This window comes from Tamandua tetradactyla, chromosome 7, assembly GCF_023851605.1.
Source record: "Tamandua tetradactyla isolate mTamTet1 chromosome 7, mTamTet1.pri, whole genome shotgun sequence".
NCBI classification, from domain to species: domain Eukaryota; kingdom Metazoa; phylum Chordata; class Mammalia; order Pilosa; family Myrmecophagidae; genus Tamandua; species Tamandua tetradactyla.
In genome coordinates, this window is record NC_135333.1 from 85250083 (window position 1) to 85272655 (window position 22573).

Genomic DNA, 22573 nt, shown 5'->3' on the forward strand with positions numbered 1-22573 from the left:
AACTTAGAATAAAACCCAAACTTTTAATCATAGCTTCCAGGGCACTGCAGGATTAGGTCCCTGACAACTCTCTAACCTTATCTCATACCACTCTCTCACTCACTACATGCCAGCCACATGGCTTCCTTCACTTCCCAAAATATAACACATCTCCTAACATCTTCTCTTCACCTGAGTCTCTCTTCTACACCAGCCTCTCTTCTGTCCCACTACTCCCATACTCACCCAATTACACTCCTCTGAGCACCTGGCTCCTTCACATCCTGCAAGTTTTGCTTGACTGACAGTTTCTCAGAGACCTTCCCCGTGTACTCAACCAAAAGTAAATGTTCCCTGTTGTTCTCTATTTTATTCATGAAACTCCTTACAACTTGTAATTATAAATATTAATTATTTTATTTTACTTTTTTAACATCTCTCTCCCACCAAAATATATGTTCCATAAAGGCATAAAAAGCAAGTCTGTTTTGCTCACCATCATCTATGCAACAGCTAGAAAAGTGCCTAGCACAGGACCTGGCAAATAGAAGACACTCAATAACTGTTGAAAAAATGAATAAATGAGCAACCATTGAGTTCATCCCCTCTCTCACAACAAAAACACCTAGTGATTTTTTTACCTAAGAAATGTCTCAAATATTTCTCCTCTAGCCCATTCCCATTGCTAATGCTCAGTGTGTGCACATTGCCTGGACAATTTTACATTCTTCCTAACTGATCCACCTGCCTCATTTCTTACCTGCCCAATCCATCAAACACATCATCATTAGGGCCATCCCATAAAGAAACAGAATAATACAGACATGATCTTATTTTATCTTCACTTTAAGAAGCCCTCCTGGCCTACTCGTAATTGTAAAAGTAAGGTAAAATTCTTTGACTTCAACCTTCCTTTCTAGCCTTAACTCCTACAACCTCCACTCCTCAAATATGTCTCTTTACTCTGGACACATCCCAAACTAAGAAGATTCCTTGAATATATCATGTATCCCACTGTGTGCCTTTGTGTTTGATTCTCCCTCTGCTTGACAAAATCCTGGGTGTCCTTCAAAGCCCAACTCAAATATCCCTTTCTTAGTAAGTTTTCTTGGGCTTCAGAGGCAGGATTAAGTTTCCATATTTATTACCACACCCATCACTTTGTCTGAAGAGGCAGTATTAACAACATGGTTAAGAGAACTGCGGATACAAGCTATATAACCTTGGAATAATCAAGTAATCTCACTAGGCCTCAGATTCCTCCTCTGTAATACTGGAAATAATAATATCCCTATCACAGGACTGTCCTAAGAGCTAAGAATCAAAAAGTACTTAGTGTATTCCTGGCAATAATGAGACTCGATGTTTGTTAGTTATTAGATATTAATGTAAGCTATATTTGGCAGTCTCTAAACTACCTGAATACAAGTACTATGTTTTGGTATTTGTGTATCCCCATTATCTAACACCTGGCCCAAGCGCACATCAGCAACTCTTCAGCAAATGAAAATGAAGTTGGGATTAAGAACTACTATGACAATGTGGGGGGGGGCGGGGGGTGGGAGGTTGTAGTGATTATGTTACAATATCTTTAGAGAACATTAAGACTATTTTACGTTGTGATAAAATCAGGCTGTATATCATCATGTATTTATCAACTCTAAGCAATAATAGCTCAAATGAATACTGTTTTAATGCTCTAGTTCATCGTGATATTTTTTATTACAATTTTACTTGGCTTCTTTCAAATTCTGGGTTATTACTTTCCAGGCCCTGTGCTAATATGTATGATTTTAAACTAATCATTAGATTAAAAAAAAAACAATTAAAAAATTTCAACCCAAGACTAACTGACTTCCTACCTAAAGGCAATAAAGTACTCTGCAGCAGCTCAGCAGATCTACAGGTCTATGCAAACGCAGAGAGTTACTGTTGTGTTTATAGAACTTACACCGATGATGGAGAAAATATTACTCTAAAGAATGGATCGCTCCACCTAGGAGGTCTCCAAAAGCCTGTCAAGGGCTATATCTACATTCTTAAAAATGATCTCCACCACTCTGGCGTGAAGGGTGTGTGTGAGTGTGTGTGTGTGTGTGTGTGTGTGTGTGTGTGCGCGCGCGCACACGCGTCGCCGCGCAGTCACGCCATGAGATCTCCTGACTGGCAGGTGGCCTGTTAGAGTCTTGACATCGGGTCACCCCAGCATGCAGAGCAGTAACAGCCTCGCTGCGGTTAACTGTGCCGCGGACGCCTACAAGCCATGCACTCATCACATGGGCTGCAGTCCAGGCAGTCATCCCTCGAGAGAGGGCAGAACACACATAGCAGGCAGGAGGACAGTCGAAAGGGGAATGGGCTGAGGGGCTGGTGGCGAGGCGGGTAGGATCCTTCACAGGATTTGGCGCCTCCTGTGTTTTGGGGGGCAGGATCTTGCACCAACCTCCACGAAGGCATCAGTCAGGTCACTAGCTCGGTCCATCACTGGCAAATGGCGCCCGGCCACGATTTTCACCTTCAGCTTCCCAGGCATCGTCTCGGATTTGGCCTCTCCTAAGGCTCCTGCAGAAAGAAAACAAGCGAGTCTGCGCCAAGCGCGAGGCCCGGCGGGGGAGGGCCAGGGGCGCGCCGGGAGTAGCGCGCGCCAGCGAGAGCGCGCAGGGTAACTGACAGCGGAGGACACGCGGGGCCGCGCACGGGCACTGGGCCACTACGCAGCTGCCAGCCACTCACTTTCCGAGAAGGGGGGAGGGGGCGTCTACTGTGGGCGCCGAGTTTTCATTCCGGAGACGCAGGCGGAGGAACAGCCCGACTGGGTGCTTCCATCCCTGCCCCAGGGTACTGGAAAAAGAAGCAAATCCCAGTCAACATCCCGTTGAACCTCTACCGCTCCTACATGTGTTTCTCCTCCCCCCAAAATGGCGGCTCTCAGGGCGTGGAGGGAGCATCGATAATTCGGCGATCTGCCCCCTTCGCCCCGGAGAAATTAAATTCGCCGAGGAAAGATAAAGGGGGCGGGACGGTCTTCGGAGAAGCGGGTGGGTAGGGAAGTGGGTCGAGTACTGAGTGATCCACCGAGTCGGGGTTGGGGGGTTAGTGCAATGCTGCGTCCTTGGAGGAAAGCTGCCCCATCCTCCATGTATTTATCCGCGAGCCGCTGCTGTCCTACCTAGAAGCGCCGCGTTTAAGTACTGTGATAGAAGCACCGGAGAGACAGGTTTTTCAATCTACCTTTAAAGGCTCGTTAGCGCTTCGTGAAATCAGTTTACCACTCTTTACCAGAAACAAGTGCGGGTGCATGTGGTAGTTTTTGTTTCGTATGAAATAGAGTAAGAAATCTCAGGAGCATCTCTGGTAGTGGAATAAGTATTGTTTCGTGAAACTTGCCATTGAATCATATACGCATGCACTGGGTCACAGATGTTGTTATTGTGGCTCCTGCGTAAAACTAAACGCCCCGCAATTTTGAAACTCAAAGCCACTGCTTCAGTTTCCCCTGCGCTCGTAGATCGTTTCCGTGTGCTTATGAAGAATTCGATAAGCCTCGAGATAAGACTTGGATTCCTGGGAGAAGCTCACGTCAGCCAACCGTAAGATATTATAGTCAACCACAAAAAATGGACCCGTTGAGCATTAAACGTCTTGAATAGACTGAATTAGATATACATAAACGTGTTTAGGTGGGTCTTTATAGCTTCAGACCGTTAGAAAGATTAGAGGAATTGAGGCACACAATAGGACGTAACCACAAATCGGTCCATACCAAATATCAAAAATATTAACAATACACTCCATATTAAATACAAAAGCAACAATAACAGTTCCTGTGGAGAGTGTATACCCCTAGATTCATCAGGAATGGAAAATTCCTAAACGAAGATATCCGGATGATCCTTTAAATTTCAAAAATACTCGAATACTCCAGGCGGTGGAGTGGTGTTGGACCCAGAATTATCTTTTTTTTTCTTTCATACAGAGATTTTATTGATTGTTCTGAAGATGTGTACTCAGACATTATGAAAAATTTGCACACAATTATTAATGTACGTACCAAAAATCTAAAAAGCCATGTAGCTGTAATTCTTTTCTGAAGTTATTCCAGTAACTTTCCAGCTTAAACTTTGGAGGCAAGTTTCCCGTATAAAGATTATCGAGTACCACTGTCTTCAAATGTCGGTAAATTGTTACGTTGTAAATCCCACTAATTCACGATATCATACAGGCCACATACATTTCCAGTCTTTCCCAGGATATAACAAGATTTATAGGAAAACTGGCCTACTACCACCAAGGATATCACAGTGTGCACACAGTGCTGACAGGGAGAGCCAAGATTAGGGAGCAGTTTTAAGAAACAGTTCTACTAAAAAACACGGAACAGAAGTTATTCAAAATGTTCAATAATGTACTAAATGCATGACTGCGACTCCATATCATTTAGTATGTGTTATAAAAACGGCCACCACCTCCCACCCTATGGAATGTTAAGTTGGCATCCCAAACTTAAGCCTTCCTTAAGTCAATATTCCACTGTTTTCTGGTTGCATCAAAAAATAAATGATTTACCCTCTTAAAAAAAAAAAAAGGGATGAGGTGGAATTTCAATCTCCTTAAAAATGTTTCTTCTAGAGCCTTTGTGAAGCTGGGCTGCTGGCCTCTGACACTCCTGAAGCCCAGAATTACCTTTTTGAGGAAAATTTTTTTCTTTGGAATTCTCAAAGTGAGAAGTTGAAGTCTTCCATAAAGAAACATTTTTCTCAAAATAAAAATCTAAAAAATCGCTGACTTTTAGAGAAAACTTTACCTACTCAAACTTTGTCAAAGAATAGTGGCCATAGTTCCCACGCAAATGCAGCTTTTTGCCAGACTTGAAAGGCCTTCTATGCTATGTGATCAGTTAATTCTAATGTATTTTGTTTTGTTTTGGTAGTAGGGTTAACATAGCTTAAGAAAACAAAGTACTGCCATGTTACTTCATTTCACTGAAATGTTCATTTTTAAAAAAAAAATACAGAAACTAAAGAAAAAATATTAGAAATCAAGTTTAGCAACAATTTCAATTGGGAAATAATGCATTGTATTCCAAGATACTGTAATAAATAAAATATTTGCTAATTGTACAATTAGAGGTTAGTAATTTCAGCTTCCTAATTAGTAGACAGTAAGATGCATGTACATACCTGTTGCCTTAGGCTTCCTCAACCGGAGATTATAATTAAGATGCTTTCTGAAGACTTGTTTTTAGTACAATTAAGCCTGACTTCACTTTAACTGTTTCCTAATAATTGCACTAGTTTGTTTTAATTAATGATGGGAACACTGCTGACTTTTCTGACAAATCTATTATTATGATCTGACTCCTGATTACCTTCTTTAGTTTCATATCCTGCAGTCTGCTTTTTAGAGCCCACCATAATAATGGTTAACATGTATTAAGCATTTGCTGTGTACTAGTGAATTCAGTGTTTCATGAATTCAGTGTTTTATGTGGATTATTTCATTTGAGCTTCCCTAAAATCCTATGAGATAAGAATTTTCTGCCTTCATTTTGTAGATGAGGAAAATGTGGCTTTTCAAAGCCATACTGTTTACCCAAGGTCAAGGAGCTGGTTATGGTGGAGGGAGAACTTAAATCCAGGCAGTGTGATTCTGAGAATCCAAAAACCTACTTGGAGTTTGTAATAAACTATGCTTTTCCTTCTGCTGTTCTGGAATATCTTTCTCATAGTCCTAGCAAACACTTATGAATTCTTAATATCTCAGTTCAAATGTCACTTTTAGGTCTTCTCTGATCTCCTTCCTAGTAAACATACTCTCCCCTTTCACCTCCATGCTACCATTAAATCTAATGCATGTATTATTACACTTTCCATCCTCATAATTATCTTTCTCTGTCTCCTCTATTAAACTTTGAGCACCTTGAGGAAAGGAACTGTTTCTTAACATAATTCTTAGTTCCTTGCACTGTGCCATTCATGTGATTGATCAGATACTCATGGAATGAAATAGATAACAATATACTCTTAATACCTTGTTCTCTCTTGTTTCCTGGCTTCCTAAAATGTTCCTTTTAATTTCTCTCCATGCCTTCAAGGTAATATTTCTCAAGAGCTGTCTATACTTGGTGTCATCTCCTTACCACCCCCCACCCCCACCCAGGCACTCCTAAAAAACTATTTCCAGCTTTAGCCACCACTAATCTACCAAAACTTTTCACAAAGGCTGTCAGTAACTTCTAGTTGCTAAATCCAATGGACACTTAGTTTATTTTACCCAACTCTCAGCTTTTGGCACTGTTAATCACACTCTTCTTGAAATACTTGTGGTAGTTAGATTCAGTTGTCAACTTGGCCAGGTGAAGGCATGTAGTTCTGTTGCTGTGGACATGAGCCAATGGTACCTGAACCTCATGTGTTGCTAATTACATCTGCAGTCAGCTAGGAGGCGTGCCTGCTGCAATGAATGACGTTTGACTTAATTGGCTGGTGCTTAACTGAGAGAGCACAAGGTAACACAGCCTAAGCAGCTCGGCATTCCTCAGCTCAGCTCAGCCCAGGCCTTTGGAGATGCAGAAAGAAGTCACCCTGGAGAAAGTTGTGGGAAGCCAGGGGCCTGGAGAGAAGGCCAGCAGAGACCATCCTGTGCCTTCCCACGTAAGAAAGAACCTCAGTGGAAAGTTAGCTGCTTTTCCTCTGAAGAACTAATAAATCTCCTTTTATTAAAAGCCAATCTGTCTCTGGTGTGTTGCATTTTGGCAGCTAGCAAACAAACAATACTCTTCCTCTTATTATTCAGATACCATGCTTCTTTTACCTATTCTACCATATGCATCTGTTGTCCCAGACTGCTTACTGTCCTTAACCATTACATATGTGTTTTTTTCAGGGTTCAGTTCTTGGCCCTCTTCTCTTATAACTGTACTCTCTCCATAAGTGATCTCATCCATGCCTATAATTTCAGTTTCCATCCATTGAGCTTATAACTCTCAAATTTTTATCTTTAGCCTAGAACTTTCTTCTGGGATCTTGAGCCATATATAAAACTGACTACTTTCTATTTCCATTTAGAGTTTCAAAGTGACCTCAAAGTCAACGTGTCCAAAACTGAACTTACTATCTTTACCTCTCCCATAACTACTATACTAGCAGTAACAACAGCGGCAGCAAAACTTGTTCTTCTCCACTGTATTCCTCATCTCAGACTGTAGTAATGCTAGTTACCTAGTCAATTACTCAAGCCAGAAATTCAGTGCACTATGTTAGACCACAGAGTCTGGCTTAGGTTTGAGGGTTGTTTTGGTTTGCTAATGCTGCCAGAATGTAGTATACCAGAAATGGATTTGCTTTTACAAAGGGGATTTATTATAAGTTTATAGTTCTAAGGCCATGAATATGTATAAATTAAGGCATCAGCAAGAGGATGCCTTCACTCAATAAAGGCCAATCATGTCCGGAGTTTCTCTGTCACATGGGAATGCCCATGGCGATGTCTGCTGTCCTCTCCCAGCTTCTGGATTCATATGGCTTTCTCTGGTCTCGTGGGTCCTTCTGGTGTCTCCTGGGGTATTTTCCGTCTGCATCTCCAAACAACGATGTCTGCTCTCTGACTCGGCTCTGAGCTCTCTTTCTCTCTGTGAGCCCTTTTAAGGACTCCAGTAAACTAATTAAGGCCTACCTTGATTGGCTGAGGGTGACATCTCCATGGAAATAATCTAATCAAAAGGTCCCACGCACTATTAGCCTGTACCCACAAGAGTATGGCTTTTTTGGGGGACATAATTTCAAACCAGCCTAACAGTCAATATAAATGACAACATTTGCTTTGATTTACTTCTAAAACATCAAATCAACTATGTAAGGGATAAAAATTAGATAAGAAGCAGATAGGTAGACTCATCTCCCTACTGGTACTCTTCTGTCTCATGAAGTCATGCTAAAGTATGATGGATATAATGACCACATGATTGAGTAAAATGTTCTCCAGATTGGAAGATTATTGAAACAAAAACAAATGAAAATAGAAAGCACTGAGTGTGTGAGATGGAAATAAGGCTAGATTTTTTTTAGTGTAACTTGTTTTGTAGAATTAACTTTGGAGCTATGTAAATGTTTTACATAATTATAAAGCAAAATAAAACCAAAAAAGTGTTCATAAGCAAAATGAAATAAATAAACCTAAGTAAGTAGAGAGATGGATGATTAACCATACAGAAAAGAGTTAGTTCAAGTACATTTATAGCAGGAACTTATCTATAATCTCTAGTGGGAGTTATCCTAAAGATAAAAATAACCGCAAAGAAATCTTAAACTGTTTTCAACAATCATATTGTTAGTAATAATATCAGTGTTGTAGATCTGAAATTATATGCATATATATATATATATATAAATGGGTTCCTTTCATCAGGAACCAAGACATTCAGGGTAAGAAAAAAAGAGGTACAATATTAAAAAAATCAAAGAAATGCCATAATGCTAAATTAGAGTTAAAAATATCAGGAAAAATTTATAATCTCTTTAAAAACTTTTTTTTTCCTAACTATCCACTGAAATGCCAAGAAATAGTGACCAATCAGTAGCAATGAGTTCCCCTAGTGCTTAGGTTGTAGTTTCTACTCTAAATACCATTTCCTACTGAAAAGAACCTAGATATATCCTTAGAGAAAGGGCTGATTCTTTATTTAGAGCGAGATGAGTTGGCCATACTAAAATGCAAGGAAGCTATCAAAAACTTCTGGGATAACGACACTCAGGAGTCAATAAAAGGCTCCCAATAACCTAAGATGGAGCAATTTAAGCATCAAGAATATCAATAACTGCAACAAATTGAAACACATCAAATCTGTAAAAATCCAGAGTTCATAATGATACTGACAACAACAAAAAATAAAACTAAAAAGTCTCATTGATCCATTTGGAGAACGCTAGGAAACTGAAAATTGAAATAAAGGTAATGAATCAAGCATTTTTTCTGCCTTTCCTGGAAGAATAGCAACTGAGGGTAACCTGAGGGAACAATTGGAGAGAGAAAGTTTTTTCTATATGGATATATTGTAGCTAATAAGTGAAGAAGGAACAATAAAATTAGAATATCACCAATCTACAACCACTAATAAAATTCTGGATTCAGGCTCTTGTCACCAGTGGCTACTGACATCATAAAAGGAGAGACATTCAGGCTTATGTGTCCTGATTTCATGCAATGGGACATAAGTAGCACCACCTAAGCTGTAATCTTACCAAAAATATCAAACCGAAATTTGATCAAGCCTCTATACCTAATTACCAGTGTTACAAAAAATACAGAACACCATAGGGATGCAATCCGCAAAATCCAAAATTAGGGCAATTCTACAGGATGAGTAATCCTAATTAGCTATTTAATGTCTATCTGCTCTGATAGGATTTAAGCCCCATGAAATCAGGCACTGTCTATTTCTGGCTCACCATTGCATCCTTGGCACCTACTGAGCACATTACACAAAGGAGACATTTCAAAACATTTCTGTTGAATGAATTTTATTCATTCAAAAGTGTAAAAAGTAGATTTTATAGACTCTGTAAATGAGTTTATGGTTGAATCCCATGCCCAGTGAAATACTAGGGACTGGCAAGGAGATTTTTTACGTACATTCAAATCTTGCCTCAAATCATTTCCTAAGTGTGAGGTTGAGTAAGTACTTAGCCTCAGTTTCCTCCTCTACTATAAAATAAAGAGTAGCTGGGAGAATTGAGATCATGCATTTATTGTTTCTAGCACACAGAAGTATTCAACAATTATTATTTATTCATTTATTCAGTGAATATTTTTATGTGGTAGAATCTAGTTTATTCAGGAATCCAAAGATTTGGTGATGAATAAAACAGATGATACCCCTGCCCTGATGGAATACATTTTAGTGAAGAAGAAATTCACTAAACAAGTAAATGATTGCTATGACTTCAGCATATATAAAGAATGTCAGGGTATGCTATTTCAAATAGGACAACCCAAAAATAACTTACTAAGGAAGTGATATCTGATAAAAGGAAAGGAGTGGACAATGCAAAGATGTAGGGAGAAGAGGAAGGATAAATAAAATCAGCTTCTCCATATTCATCTAACATGACGATAAATTTGTCTGCTTTTCGTTATAATTTTGTCAATTTTTTGCTTTAAATATTTTTGTTGTTATTAACTACATACAGAAATGTACTTTCTAATATAACATTTCTAATATAACATTAGAAATAATGTTATATTTTTCCAATGAAGTAGCCTGCTAGTAATATTTTCTGTCTGGAAATATATTTCGTTTATATTAAGGTAGCTAGACCAGGTTTCTTTTGATCAGTACTCTCATAGTATATATTTTTGTCCTTTTCTTTTCCAACTTTTGTATATATTATTTTTGTTTACTATTTATTGTCTTCCTCTGATACCCCCCACCAATGTAAGTTCCGTGAAGGCAGGGAGTTTTGCCCATTTTTATCACTGTTTCTTCTTAGAAAGTGCCTCTCTCATAGTGGACACCCAGAATATATTTGTCCAACAAAAGAATGAAGATAAGTATGTCAGTTGTTAGAGCAAAATTAAATTCTCATCTAAATGGTAGTTACTTATGGTTAACCACCAACTTTGCAACCCTTTCAAATGTATGCAATCAGTACCTCTTTGGAAGAGCTCTTGCTTATTTCTGACTACTGGCTCCACCTTTCCCAAGCCTGATGGCATTTCCTCCCCTGCTAAGCACAAGGCAACTCTAACATGGGGTCTTAGGTATAAAATAGGTCCCGTAATTTGGACGTCAAGGAACTGGAGTACAATAGAAATTTACCTATGGTTGGCGAATCCTTCCCCTCTTTCCTTCCTATAATGCAGTTCTTGCAAATAACAAAGTCTTGTTTTAAAATTCTGTTTCAATGCTCATATTTTCCAAACAAGGGCAAAAGTCCTGAGGCAAAAATGAGCTTGACTGTGTCTGCAGAAAAGTAAGACAGGGAAAATGTAATCACAGAGTGCTGCTTTTGTCCTTGCTGTTGTTGTTAGGGAATTAAATCTGTGCTTTATTCAATATTATCTTCCCCATCCCTGGAATAAATCATGCACTTTCTCACTTGTTGCTCTTATTGTTCCCCTAGTTTAGAGTGTCCCTTTTCTCCACACTTACCTAAAAATTCTATGCAAATCTTCCTGCCTCTTTTAACATCAATTAATATTTACTGAGAACACTTCACACATTACTCAAAGGTAAGATATGGGCCTTGATCTCCCAAAAGTTGTAACTTGGATGGATAAAAGATTAACACATAAAAAATGTAGCTTAAAATAAATGACCCTGTAGTGGGAGTTAGCTGAATGGTTTGGATAATAAAAAGGAGTTAAAAAAATCATCTAGGAAGAATCAAGGAAGAAACGTCACATTGAAGGTAGAATTTGAGTTAGGCATTTTGGATTATCAAATTATACATAATGGGGATTCATTTTTGAAAAATGATCAAGCAAAAGTATTAAAGCCTAAAAACAATGGCTAGGCTAATTTGGAGTTCGTTTTTTGGAGGAAAGTGATAATTTGGAAAAAAGATAGGTTATGCCTGAAAATATACATGGCAGCGATAATATGAAGGGAAGGTGATTCAGTAGATAAGGCTAAGGGACAAGAATCTCATTGTGTAGACAAAGAAAGTTGTTTAAGGATTTTACAGTGGAAAAAACATAATTGGAGCAATATTCTACTATAATGACAGGTACATAAGGATTCAGGATAAATTCAACTGCTAAAAACAGAAAGCAAAGAACCATTGCCATATTTCAGTTATGAGATAAAATAATATGAATGTAGTTACAGTGTTAATAGAATGGAAAGTTGAAAAGAAAATTGTGAAAGAGAAATTGATAAGATAGGCTCTGAATATAGGAGTGAAATAAAGAAGATGAGGAAGAACACATGCCTGTGTTTCAAAACAGAGTAAAAGAAAAGTAGTGGCACTATTACTAGAAAAAGTGCAGACTGAAAGTCAAAAAAATAAATTCAGTTTTGTACATGTTGCATTCCATGGAACCTTCTCCAAGTATTCCAAACTGTTCTGATCTTTTCGTTCCTAATCATTATACTAATAGTAATAGTGTGGTAGATTGAATAATGTACCCCAGCATAGACATGTTCTTATATAAATCTGCATTCCTATGGGACCACTTGAAGATGTTTTCAGTTAAAGTGGGGTCCAATTGAGTGAGGGTGGGTTTTAATCTAGATTACTGGAAACCTTATAAAGAGAACTGGGAAGTCACAGAGCTAAAAAGGAGAGGACATTGCTATGAGACCAGATAAAAAATATAAGCCAAGAAACCCCAAGATAGCCTGCTGTCAGCATCAGAATGCTAGACTTTGACAGAAAGCAAGCCTTGCCTATGTCTTGATTTTGGACTACTTCTAGCCTAAGAACTGTAAGCCAAAAAGTTCCTGTTGTTTAAGCCAACCCATTATATGATATTTGTGGTTGGAGATTTAGGCAAACCAAGACAAATAGTTAATACACTAACCTATATTATTCTCTAATTGTTTCACAAGTGTGTTAGTCTTCTCAGCAGTTAGACCATTAACTCTTCAGGGCAAGTATCGCATGTTTCTCAGCTGAGTGGATCCTGTGTTAGATCCTGCCAAAGTAAATGCTCAAGTTAATTTTCTAGGCCTCAGTTTCTTCATTCATTCATTCTTCGAACAGCTATATATCAAGCTCATATAAAGTTACTGGTTCTGTTCTAATGCTGGCAATATAGCATTAAACAAAACAAAGTACCTTCCCTCATGGAGCTTACAATCTATGGGGGAAGACTGAAAATAAAGAAAATGTTCATGATGATGAGCGTAAAGGAATATTATGATGAATTAAGGGAATAGAGGGAAGGATAGTAGATTATCTTTGCTAATTTATATAGGGGAGCAAGCCATGCAGGTATCTGTTAAGAACAAAGTTCCAGGCAGAGGGAAGTGCAAATGTAATGGCTCAAGGAAGGAACATGCTTGGAGCCTTCAAGGACCACTGAGATCAGTTTGTGTATATTGATTTGAAGACAGGAGAGAGTGATGGACATGAGATGAGAGCCCTAGTAAGATTCAGATCATGTTGATCCTTACAGGTATGGGAAGGGGAGTCTTTTTATTTTTTATTTGGAAATACTGTCAAAATTCCAGAAAAATTACATGAATAAAATTAATACATAGAACTCTTATGCTAGTTTGAAGCTGTTATGTACACCCAGAAAAGGCCATGTTCTTTTCATCCAATTCTGTGGGTGTGAACCTGGTGTAGGTGGGGCTTTTGATTAGGTTATTTTCTACTGAGATGTGAACCACCCCATTCAAGGTGGGTCTTAATTCTTTTACTGGAGTCCTTTATTAAAGGATAAAGGACAGAAAAAGTCATGGGAGTTAGAGAGAAAAGCCCTAAGGAGCTAAGGAGAACTCAGAAAAACCCACCTGAACCAGAGCTGAAGCTAACAAAACCCAGGAGTGAAGGACCAGCAGATGTCAGCCATGTACCTTCCCATATGACAGAGGGAGCCTTTCTTCAGAGTTTAGGTATTATCCAGTTGATGCCTTAATTTGGGCATTTTCATGGCCTAAGAACTTTGAATTGTAATCTAATAAATCCCCATTGTTAAAGCCAACCCATTTCTGGTTTATTGCATTCTGGCAGCTTTAGCAAACCAAAACAGATTTTGGTACTGAGAGTGGGATGTTGCAATTTGCAAATGCCAAAAATGCTGGAATGGCTTTAAAAATGTGTAAGAGGAAGATTCTGGAAGAATTGTGGCAATCTTGACAGGAAAGGCCTAGATTGCTTTGAAGAAACTGTTGGTAGAAATGTGGATGCTAAAGCTACTTCCAGTGAGGCCTTAAACATAGTGAATATATCATTGCAAACTGGAAGAAAGGTGATCTTTGTTTTAAAGTGACAGAGAACTTGGCAAAATTGAGTCCTGATGTTGGATGGAAGGCAGAATGTGAAGACAGTATGATTGGATGTTTGGCTGAAGAGATATCCAAATTAAATGCGGAAAATGCAGCCTTACTTCTCCTTGCGGTTTATAGTAAAATGCAAGAGGAAAGGGATAAGCTGGAATGGAACTCTTGGATACAAAGAAACCAGAAATTGATAGTTTCAAAAATTTTGGGCTTCTAGAAAATGAGATGACAGGGGCTAGTGCTCCAAATGAGGAATTAACCAAACCTGGAACCAGTCTGCCATTTCAGTACAAGTCGGGATTGGAAATGCAGTTATGCAGAAAGGATTTGTGTAAAGTATTATTGTCTGATGGTTGGGACCTCTATGTGCTGCATGTGAAACTAGCAAGTTTTTGCGGAAGATCTGTATGAACTTGATAGCTGGATAGTTGGAAAGATGTTCAATGTAATCCTGTAGCTGGAAAATGCTTAGTATTGTAGTTTGTTAATGTCACCAGAAATGCAATATACCAGAAATGGGTTGGTTTTTATGAAGGGAATTTCTTAAGTTACAGAGTTACAGTTCTGAAGCCCTAGAAATGTCCAAACTAAGGCATCCAGAGAAAGATACCTTGACTCAAAGGAGGCCCGTATTTGTCACATGGGAAGGCTTGTAGCCAACATCTGCTGGTCCTTGTTCCCTGTTCCATTGCTTCCAGCTTCTAATGTAAGTGTGTTCCTCTCTGAGCATCCATGGGCCTTTACTAGCTCCTCTGGGACACGACTCTGAGTTCTGGATTGCTTAACATCTCATGGGAAGACACATGGCAACACCTGCTGGGCTTTGCATTTCCAAACGTCTGTGTCTAGGCATCTGTTGTGTCACCACTCCAAGCATTTCCAAATGTCTGTGTCTCTTTCAGCTCTGAAGCAACGGTGCTTTTCCAAAATGTCTTCCCTTTTAAAGGACTTCAATAAACTAATCAAGACCCAGCTTGGATGGGCAGAATCACATCTCCATCCAATCAAAAGGCCACACCCCCAATTGAGTGGATCAATCTTTGTGGAAACAGTCTAACCAGAGGTTTCTACCCTAAGCAATAGGTCTGGCCCCACAAGATTGGATTAGAAAAGAAAACATGACTTTTCTGGGGTACATAACAATTTTGAATCAGGATACTTAGTATAGCCTTTGGTAGAAATTGGTTATCATTATATCTTCACTCAGGCAGCTTTGATTCAGCTCTTGCTGAAATTACTTGCTGTTGATTTAATCTCAAAAGTTTACTCTGTCTTGAGGATGATTGAATAATGATACAGCTGTCACAATGTGACTGTGTAATTGTGAAAACCTTGTGTCTGAAGCTCCTTTTATCTACCTTGTCAACAAAGGAGTAGAGCATATGGAATAAAAATAAATAATAGGGGGAACAAATGCTAAAATAAATTTAGTTTGAAATGCTAGTGGTCAATGAAAGTGAGAGGTAAGGGGTATGGTAGGTATAATCTCTTTTTTTTCTTTCCTGTGTTTGTTTTATTTCTTTTTCTATTGTCTGTTTATTTCTCTTTCTGAATTAATGCAAATGTTCTAAAAAATGATGAATATGCAACTAAGTGATGATTTTGTGAATTACTGATTATGTTGTTTTATTTTGTTTCTTTATTTTTTAATTAATAAATAAATTTTAAAAAAGGTTTACACTGTGTTCCTAGTTATATTAACCAAACCTCCTAAGCTTTACTTACAGGAATAAGATAAACATACTAAAACAGTAGGGAATGGTGCCAGAAACACCATATGGACTAATAAATCATCACCATCCTAACTTGAAAGACAAAAGATCTAAGCCTGAATGGTCAGCAAAGAGAGGAGGACCTATAAGATAATAGGATGTGTTGGCCAAAATATAATGCATTTCCAATCCTGACTTGTACTGAAATGGCAGACTGGTTCCAGGTTTGGTTAAATCCTCATAAAAGCAAGTGACCATTACTGAATTTTAATGAATCCTATGACTATTACTCATGTTTTTTCTTTCTTATTTTCTGTTTTCCTCTGGACCTTTGCCATTTCTTTGTTTCCTCGGGCTATAAAAGCCCAAGTTTCCTTTCTTACTTCAAACTGGTCTTGGAAAGATTTCCCCCAGTTCCTTAAACTTACACCTGTAATAAAACTCACCTTGGCACCAGAGAGGCTTGTTTCACTGTTTAGCACCAGATAGGGCAGACCCAACTATTGAAAGCTGTGATTTTACAGAATCAATTGGTGACCATAAGGGGCCCGCCCCTTGTTGTTCGCCCTGATCCATGTCCCATCAGTGGCAGAGCTCTCCTGAACCCCTCAGCTTCATGCCTAGCAGCTCCTGGGGAATTTTTGCAAGGACCAGGACTGGAGGGTCCAGGTGGAGGTGCCTGCCACAGATGGACACCAGGCATATCTGTGTGAAGGTGGCTTTGCAATTGAAACTTTCCCAGTGCTAGGTAAGTGTGTGATATTTTTATTTGTTGTGCTTCCTTTGCTTCCTTTTGTTTTAATTAGCCTATTGTGTAGAAAGGCTATTGAGTTGGTCCAGGGATCATGCATGCAGACACAGTGGATTTGAGCCCCACTATCTGTTACCCTGGATCTGTGGCTTTCCTGTTGATTTTGTGCAGTTGCAATTTATGCAGTTTGCAGTTGTGTGGGGAACCAGTTGAGTCTGAGGAGTTCCTATTCTAATTGTTCTATCTTTGTGATTTCTGCTGGTATTGCCCAACCATGGAAAACTCAAAGTGTGCCAGCTACATCTCCCTTGGGAAGTATTCTTAATGATTGGTCTAAATTTGGAGAGCACCATTTAAAGAAGGAATTGTTAGTACATTATTGTAACTCTGTGTGGCTACAATGTAAGTTAAGTAAATGGGCAGAGTGGCCAGGGAAGGAAACTACTGATCTCCATGTGCATATCCAATAAGAGCTATACTGTAAAAAAAAAAACAAACAAGAGATTACAAGGAGTGCCCTTTATTCAACCACTTGTGGAATGTAAAGATAAAGACACTGTAAAAAGATTTAATTTATTGTACCTTGAGAATTCAGAGAGAGTTATATAGGGGAAGCCTGTTGCAACAGAGAAGAAACCTATAGAGGAGACCTTAAAACATTGTGAGATAGTTCAGAAGAAGCCCCCAGACAAAGTCCAAGGGTAAAAGAGATGGATATTAAAAGCCTTACATGCTCGCCTGCCACGCAGGAGATCTGGGGTCAATTCTCAACCCATGCACTTCCCCAGAAAGCAAACAAGCAAACAAATGAAAAAATAAACAAACAAAAATTCAACAAATGGTGCTGCAGTAACAGGATACTCACATGGAAAAATAATGAAATGTGACCCCCACCATACAGTATACAAAAAAAAAAAAAAAAAAACCCTACATGAAATCCTCACTTGTGAGAAGGATCCATTAGACTTGGCTTTCTTTCCTCCCCATTCCCTCCACTTCCTCCACCTGTTGGTGCAGAGAGTATCATACTGTCTCTGACAGCTGTGGGGGGAGGCATGCTTATGCCATAATCTGAGGGAAAGATGACTTTTAACCACCAATAATAAAGAGATTAAGCATCCAGAGATCATATTAGTTTTATTAGAAGTTGTACTGCCACCATCAAAAGTTACTGTGGTGCATTGTTTGGAGCATCAGAAGTCAAATAGTTATTTAGCAAAAGGGAATCATAAGGCAGATTTGGCAGTAAAGGCAACTGCTAGGATACCATTTAAATGCTTCGCACCAAAGAGACTTCTCTGTTTAGCACCAGATAGAGCAGACCCAACTATTGAAAGCTGTGATTTTAAATATCAGTTGGAACCACTGCCAGCCTGTACTAAAAGGTACAGAAAAGAAACAGACTGAAGGAAAAATGACTTCAAAGGCAGAACAATGGAAGCCAAGGTCTAGACCCAAGAAACCTCCAGCCAGTAGAGTGGACTCAGACGGATACGATACGTGGAAAAGGTGAGTTTGTCCCAGAGGTTGCAGAGGGTGGGCCTTCCTCCCCATTGTTCAGGAAGAGAGCTTCCACTCTAGAGCTCTCAGGTGCTTGGGCACCCCACTGTTCAGAGGAGTGCTGGTGTCTCAGGCTTCGGAGAGGGTAGAGCACATTCCCAGGGACTGGGGAGAAACTAGACACCACCCCAGTGTTCTGAGAGGGTTAATCCTTTGCCCCAGAGATGGTAAGAGAGTCCAGCTGCTGCCCTGATGCTTGAAAAGGATGAAATGGAGAGCATAGCAATCTCCCCAATTTTTGAAGATGTTAGAGCCTTCATCTCAGTGTTTGGAGAGAGCAGGGCTGCTGCATAAGCCCTTGGAGAGCAAGACTGCTGCTCTCTCAAGTCTTGAGGATAAAATGTCGTTCAAACTTGGAAATCTGATGAAGTATGTCAGAACTGTTTCGGTCGTGTGACCTCTGTTTTCTTTCCAATTTCTCCCTATGGAAATGGGAATGTTTATCCTGTGACTGTACCTCCTTTGTATATTGGGAGCAGATAACTTGTTCTAAATTTTACAGGTTCACAGATGGAGGAGAATTTTGCCTTAAGACAGACCACACCTGTAACTGATTTTGATGAGACTTTGTACTTAATATTGTTACTGAAATGATTTAAGGCTTTTGTGATATTGTGATGGAATGACTGTATTTTGTATATAGAAAGATCATGTCTTTTTGGACCCACAGGGTGGAAAATGCTGGCTTGAAACATTATGTATCCTAGAAAAAGCCACGTTCTTTTAATCCATTCCTATGGGTGTGGACCATTTGTAGGTGGGAACTTTTGATTAGGTTATTTCAATTGAGATGTGACCCACCACATTTTTACTGGAGTCCCTTATTAGAGGATAAAAGCCTGGAAAAGCTGTGAGAGTTAAAGAGAAAAGCCCTAGAGGAACAAAGAGAGGACTCACAAAGGAATTCACTGCAACCAAATCTGAAGGCGATGAAACCCAGGAGCAAAGGATCAGCAGATACCAGCCATATGCCTTCCCATGTGATAGAGATGCTGGCAACTTTCTTCATCGTTCACTTATCGTCCTGTTGATGCCTTAATTTGGGCATTTTCATGGCCTAAGAACTATAAATTGTAGGTTAATAATTTGTAAATTAATAAAACCTCATTGTAAAAGCCAACCCATTTCTGGTATATTGCATTCTGACAGCTTTAGCAAACCAAAACAATACCAATAAAAACTCTACTAGCTTACTTACTGTTAACATTTTGGGAATGAATTCCCCCCTCTTTCTCTCTCTTTTTCTCTTTCTCTTTCACTTACTCACTCTCACCTGTTTATCTACACACATACACATATGTTGGACAATTTGAGCATGCTTTCCATATCATAGCCCCGTATCCCTATCTATTTCAGTGCGTATTTCCTAAAAATAAGAGTCTTACATAACAACAGTACAATTAGTAAGTGTAGTAAATTGACACTAAGGCAATTATTTTATCTCATCTACCATCCATATTCTATATTTGCCAATTATTTGACCCAATAATGTCCTTTATAGAATATTTTTTTCCTACAATATAGTATCCACTCTAGAATTAGGTAAAGCATTTAGTTGTCATGTCTCTTAAGTCTTGTTTAATCTGAGACATATCCACAGACTTTCTTTGTCTTTTATGACATATGAGGACAATCTCCCTTTTTAAAAATAAGATGTTTCACATTTTGGGCTTGTCTGATATTTCAGACAAAATAGAGCTAGGAAATGATAAGATTCATTTTATGTATTCCTGGCCAGAAAGCCAGAAAGAGAAGTTATGTTTTTCATAGGGTATCACAACTGGCCCAGGAGGTACATCTGTCCCTCATTGGTGATGCTCATTTGGATTACCCCATCAAGATGAGATGCTATAAGCCCATGCAAATAATCTGCTCCCCATCAGAGTTTCTCCCAGATTTAACATCGACTGATATTTTTTGCCTGAACCACTTTAGCGATAGTGGTTGCCAAATGATTTTACAATTCCAGGACTCTCTCCATATTTACCAGTCAATACACAGCATTCTATTTTAAATAAGGACCCTCATTTTACTCCCTTTTCCTCCATGTTTTAGTTATTTATTATCAAATGGATTCATGGATTCTGATGCTTTTCAATAGTCTATGATTCATTATTATCCTTAATTATCTTGGTATTCAAATTATCCCAAACTTGGCCAGTGTGAACTCTTTCAAACTGGCTCCTGCACACTTGTGGATTGCTGTCATCAAATTTTTAAGCACTTTCTTATTTTCTGGGTAAGTAGGAGTCTATCTTGTACCTTTCCTATTCCAGCCCTAAAATCAGCTATTTCTCCATGTAGCCCTTTAAGTGGAAAATACTATTAGAGACCATGAATATTCTGGGCATCCATTGTTACTGGGGTGTCTAAATTTTCTGTGGATAGAACTAGGAAATATATTTATATACATATTCATGTATGTACACTTATATATACATGTCCATACATGCATGCATGCTTCCATATTGATGAACATATAAGCATATATATGCACATACATATTATAGAAGTCCTAACTTCATCCCAATATCCCCAATTCTTTTCCTTCCCCACAGGATTCAGGTTTGTTTGTCCTGTACCACTTCAAAAAACAGACGTGCTAAAAAAGAAAAAACGCTCAAGATTTGTCTGCATTTCCCACCACTGCCTGCACGTAAGACTCAGAATATATAGTCAAATACTGTATATATAACTTAGATTCTTTCTTTTTTTTCTCCTTCAGTAAAGTTATGCTAATCATTTGAAATGCAGATGGATTCATTTGTTTCAGGTTTCTTTTTCGGTTTTAGGTCTGTATTTCTCCCTTTTCACCCTTATTAATCAATGTTTTTTTTTTAAAGTATGTAGAATATGCTTTCAAAAGCAAAAAAACATATAAAAAGATATACTAGGAGAAGTATATCTCTCTCTCCCACATATCCCTTCCACTTTGCCCCTCCCCACCCTATTTCTTGAAGTAACCAACTTCATTATTTCCTGATAAATCCTTCCTGTGTTTCTTCTTGAAAGATAAGTCAATATATGTTAGTTTTCTAATACCTCCTTATTTCTTACATATATGTAGCATAATATATTTGCTTTCTGCACCTTGCTTTTTTCACTTTGCAGTATCTCTTGGAAATAATTCCATATTAGTTCATAGTATTATATGAGTGTACCTATATGACAAAGAATTCTTATTTCAAATTGAATAGTCCCACCTTAACTAGAGAAGTTCCAGCAGAGGAATGATATAATCTGATCTGTTACTCTGAATGTTGTGTTGAGAATAAACTGCAGAGGGCAACAAGAGTGGAAGCAAGGAGATCAGTGTTTTAGTCGTCCATTGCTGCATAACAAACTGATATGGATCAAAAGCAGGTGTGTGTGTGTGTGTGTGTGTGTGTGTGTGTGTGTGTGTGTATGTCTTTGTCCTACGTGCTCTAATGACTATTCCTGAGACACTGGGGTTTCAAAAATAGACAGAGTTTATTGCTAGGCTTGAAGAAGGAGATAAGACAGTCTAATAGCCTAAAAATCTGTCTCCCTGAACTGCAGCAACTCTGTTGGCTTTATAAAATCAACAGGTGGCCAGGTTTTAGGATAATGAACACAATAGCCCCAGTTAATGTAATTAGAGTTGAACTGATTATTGAGCATGCTCAGATTGATGACCTGCTTGGTCCTAGAATGTATGTGTGCTAGTTTGAAAGGATTTATGTACCCTAAAAAAGCAATGTTTTAATCCTAAACAATCTCGTGAGAGAAACAGTTTCTTCTAATCCCTATTCGGTATTATAGGTTGGAGACTTGATTCGGTTATCTCCACGGAGATGTGACTCAATTGTGGGTATTAAACTTGATTAGAGGGAGGCGTGTCTCCACTCATTCTGTGTGGGTCTTGATTAGTTTTACTGGAATCCTGTAAAGGAAGAAGCATTTTGGAAAAAGTTAGAAAACAATGAGAGAGGAAAGCCATGAGATTCAGAGAGCAGAGAATGCCACAGAACCACAACGCAGAGAGTCTACCAGCCAGCAACTTTTGGAGATGAAGAAGGAAAACACCTCCCAGGGAGCTTCATAAAGCAGGAAGCTTGGAGAGGAAGTTAGCAGATGAACATGTTCACCTTGTACCTTTTCAGCTGAGAGAGAAATCCTGAACTTTATCAGCCTTCTTGAACCAAGGCATCTTTCCCTGGATGCCTTAGATTGGATATTTCATAGACTTGTTTTAATTGGGACATTTTCTCAGCCTTAGAACTGTAAACTAGCAACTTATTAAATTCCCGTTTGTAAAAGCACTTCTGTTTCTGATATATTGTATTCTGGCAGCTAGCAAACTAGAATAGTATGTAAGAAAATGGTGACCTTAATATGAAGATGGGCATGATTTTTAGTATTTTAATGAGGTATAGTTGACTTATAGGTTTAAGTCTAGGCTACTGTGTGTGTCATGCGGGCCTATTTTGGTTAGAACACGTTCGTTTATTAAGATAGCTTTGGAATTGGTGTGGATTAGATCTGGGCTGACTCAAAACCCTTCATTAATAAACACTAGGGGTTGTCTTCAGTGATCATAAAACTCTAAAGTTAAAAGAACAGACTAAATGGGTACAAGTGAGGGTCAGTCACAAGGTTTTT

General features: G+C 38.7%; 1 protein-coding gene across 11 annotated transcripts in view; it reads right to left on the reverse strand.

The window, feature by feature from the left end:
* The window catches only part of C2CD5 (C2 calcium dependent domain containing 5), a 204495-nt gene that overhangs the window by 112213 nt on the left and 69709 nt on the right, over positions 1-22573 (reverse strand). For 8 of the 11 annotated variants that reach the window (XM_077170284.1, XM_077170277.1, XM_077170275.1 and 5 more), the window contains exons 1-2: positions 2713-2927; positions 2423-2541 (exon numbers count right to left, since the gene is read on the reverse strand). In XM_077170284.1, the coding sequence (XP_077026399.1) occupies positions 2423-2512 (90 nt within the window). In that variant the 5' untranslated portion in view covers positions 2513-2541; positions 2713-2927. Of the gene's footprint in view, positions 1-2422; positions 2542-2712; positions 2928-3210; positions 3236-22573 lie in introns of those variants that run through there. The other 3 variants (XM_077170273.1, XM_077170272.1, XM_077170274.1) reach the window with 2 other exon arrangements.